Here is a 2,500-nt window from a genome sequence, read left to right on the forward strand (position 1 = left end):
GAGAAGAGAAGAGAAGAGAAGAGAAGAGAAGAGAAGAGAAGAGAAGAGAAGAGAAGAGAAGAGAAGAGAAGAGACGAGACGAGACGAGACGAGACGAGACGAGAAGAGAAGAGAAGAGAAGAGAAGAGAAGAGAAGAGAAGAGAAGAGAAGAGAAGAGAAGAGAAGAGAAGAGAAGAGAAGAGAAGAGAAGAGAAGAGAAGAGAAGAGAAGGTACTGACCTATGCAGTATCGTCCACTGGAGGCCAGCGTGAAGCCAGGTTTGCAGATGCACTTGAAGCTGCCGTCCTCATTGATGCACATGCCGTTCAGACACATGTTGGTGGTGGCACACTCATCATGATCTGTGGAATAGGAGAAAAATAGCAGTGTCAACCTCTGCCATACATGCTTTATGTGGATGTCATATGTACTGGTATAATGCGTACATGCATGTATACACTGTGCACTCGGCATGGTCTGGGGAGAGGAGGGCAATGGAAACGTCAACCGCTGCGCCATAAAATGAACTTGCTCTGGAAATCACACTCTACTCCCTAATTCAGGGGTGTCAAACTCATTTTGGTCCGGGGGCCGCATACAACCCATGTGGACCTCAAGCGGGCCGCATTACTAACATCATCGCAAAAAAAAAAAAAAAAACGTAAAGCAGAGGATTAGTGTTCAGTACTATCACGTTTTAAGCGTGTTGAATATGTAGAAAGCAATGCAATACTGATGATCCTATGCAAAATTTCCTTGGCTTCATTCATTGGCAACCGTCAATTAATTAAATATGGGACAGTTCATTTTGGCAGGGGGTCTGGGGGTGTACCCCCAGAAAATTTTGTATTTCTTATATGTAATTTCCTGCATTTTCACGCATTCTAACATCCCGTTTCCAGTTTGAGCTTAATAGGAACCAATACAAATCCTATTATATTTATTATTTAATTACAACCAATACCAATACAATACGAATAAGAAGTATTAACATTTTATCTCTATATATGAGGTCTATAATATATGAGCTTTATGAAATGCCTGTTACAGTACAAATTCACTATTTATATTAGAAGTGTGATGTGCACTTTACTACATATATACAGTGTAACAGAGGGACCATTGGGTTAATGTCATGCAGGTTTCGATTTTGCCCCGACGGCCGTAATTGCGCATTTCGGTTATTTCATTAAAAAAAAAAAAAAAGTAAAAAAAAAAAAAAAAAAAAAAAATTTTTTTTAATTTTTTTTTTTACATTCGGGCCGGATGGAACCCTCCCGCGGGCCGGATGCGGCCCGCGGGCCGTATGTTTGACACCCCTGCCCTAATTGCTTGGGTACAGAGCAGCACTTCCATTTCCCTGTGTGTGCACTTTAAGATGTCGCAACCTACTTTTGCAGTTATGTCCCAGTATTTGTCTTCTTTTTTATTTGTGCAATGTGCGTGACTGTATGGATTCTGTAAGTATGTATGCGTGTATGCGTATGTGTATTTCCACAATGTAATCAGTGCATACTCCACTAGATTCCTTTGGGATGCATCAAATACCCCTCTTCTACAACTGCTTTCAACAACCATGGGCTACCCTTAAGAATGAGATTGTCATACCGCCCACTGAAAGTACATTGCTGTGGTTGTAGCAGGTTGTGAAACAACAGGACTGCAGTTTGTATCCATACTGTGTAAATAATACCATAGACTTTGCCCGCATGTTGATATCCACTTCTGTAGAGAGTTACTGAAAAGCAGGCCTGTTTGGAATTATGGCTCACATTTGGTGCTTGAAATGTGTATACAAACAAATCATAAAAACTATCCATTTGTTCCTCTTGGGCTGACCTAAAAACACAGTGAGATGTGCGTGTTTGTGAGTGTCCTTAATTATCCACATTCACGTAAGTGTTCTTTCCACTGTGTGCATCAACATGGTTTCCGCCATGAACTCACAACAACTCACTAGATGAGGGGCCAGGCAAGACAGCAATGAAACTCACTTACAATCACCAATTAAAAAGGCTAAGAGTTTTGTAATGCCTTTTTGCAGGACACTGTAGACTGCTCATCATCACTGCAACCATGCATAGTTAAATAAAGTAGGATCCATGCTGAGTTCACTGCCACACGATAAAACATTGCAGCCAGTAAACGTAAAAAAAGCAAGTTGTCCTTCTGTCTTAAGTTTGTAAGTCAAGTCAACTTGTGAAAGTCTTGAGTTCAGTTAACTCACGAACTTAAGTCAGCAAGGCGACTTACTTTTTTATATTTCAACTGACTGGAATGTTTTACAGTGCAGTGGCTCAGCGTGCCATGGCAAAGACTAGTAAAAAATCACCACTTTCTCAACACATCATTGCCCTTTATGGGATATACAGAGATGGGCCATTCGGCTGTTCCACCATAAAAATGCCATCATTTGACCAAGCATGAAAGCGATGAAGCTCATTTTAAATCACAGATTAAAAAGGTTAAACAGTTGTACAGCGACTGGTTTACATGGAGGAGCTTCTCATGATGGCAGCC

At 40.9% G+C, this 2,500-nt stretch overlaps 1 protein-coding gene across 4 annotated transcripts in view; it reads right to left on the reverse strand.

Annotated features, from left to right (window-relative positions):
• The window catches only part of LOC134458306 (fibrillin-2), a 174,354-nt gene that overhangs the window by 107,094 nt on the left and 64,760 nt on the right, over positions 1–2,500 (reverse strand). For all 4 annotated transcript variants that reach the window (XM_063210537.1, XM_063210535.1, XM_063210538.1 and 1 more), the window contains one exon: positions 220–342. In XM_063210537.1, coding sequence (XP_063066607.1) covers positions 220–342 — 123 coding nt within the window. The remainder of the gene's footprint in view (positions 1–219; positions 343–2,500) is intronic.

Source organism: Engraulis encrasicolus, chromosome 11 (assembly GCF_034702125.1).
Source record: "Engraulis encrasicolus isolate BLACKSEA-1 chromosome 11, IST_EnEncr_1.0, whole genome shotgun sequence".
Classification (NCBI taxonomy): Eukaryota; Metazoa; Chordata; class Actinopteri; order Clupeiformes; family Engraulidae; genus Engraulis; species Engraulis encrasicolus.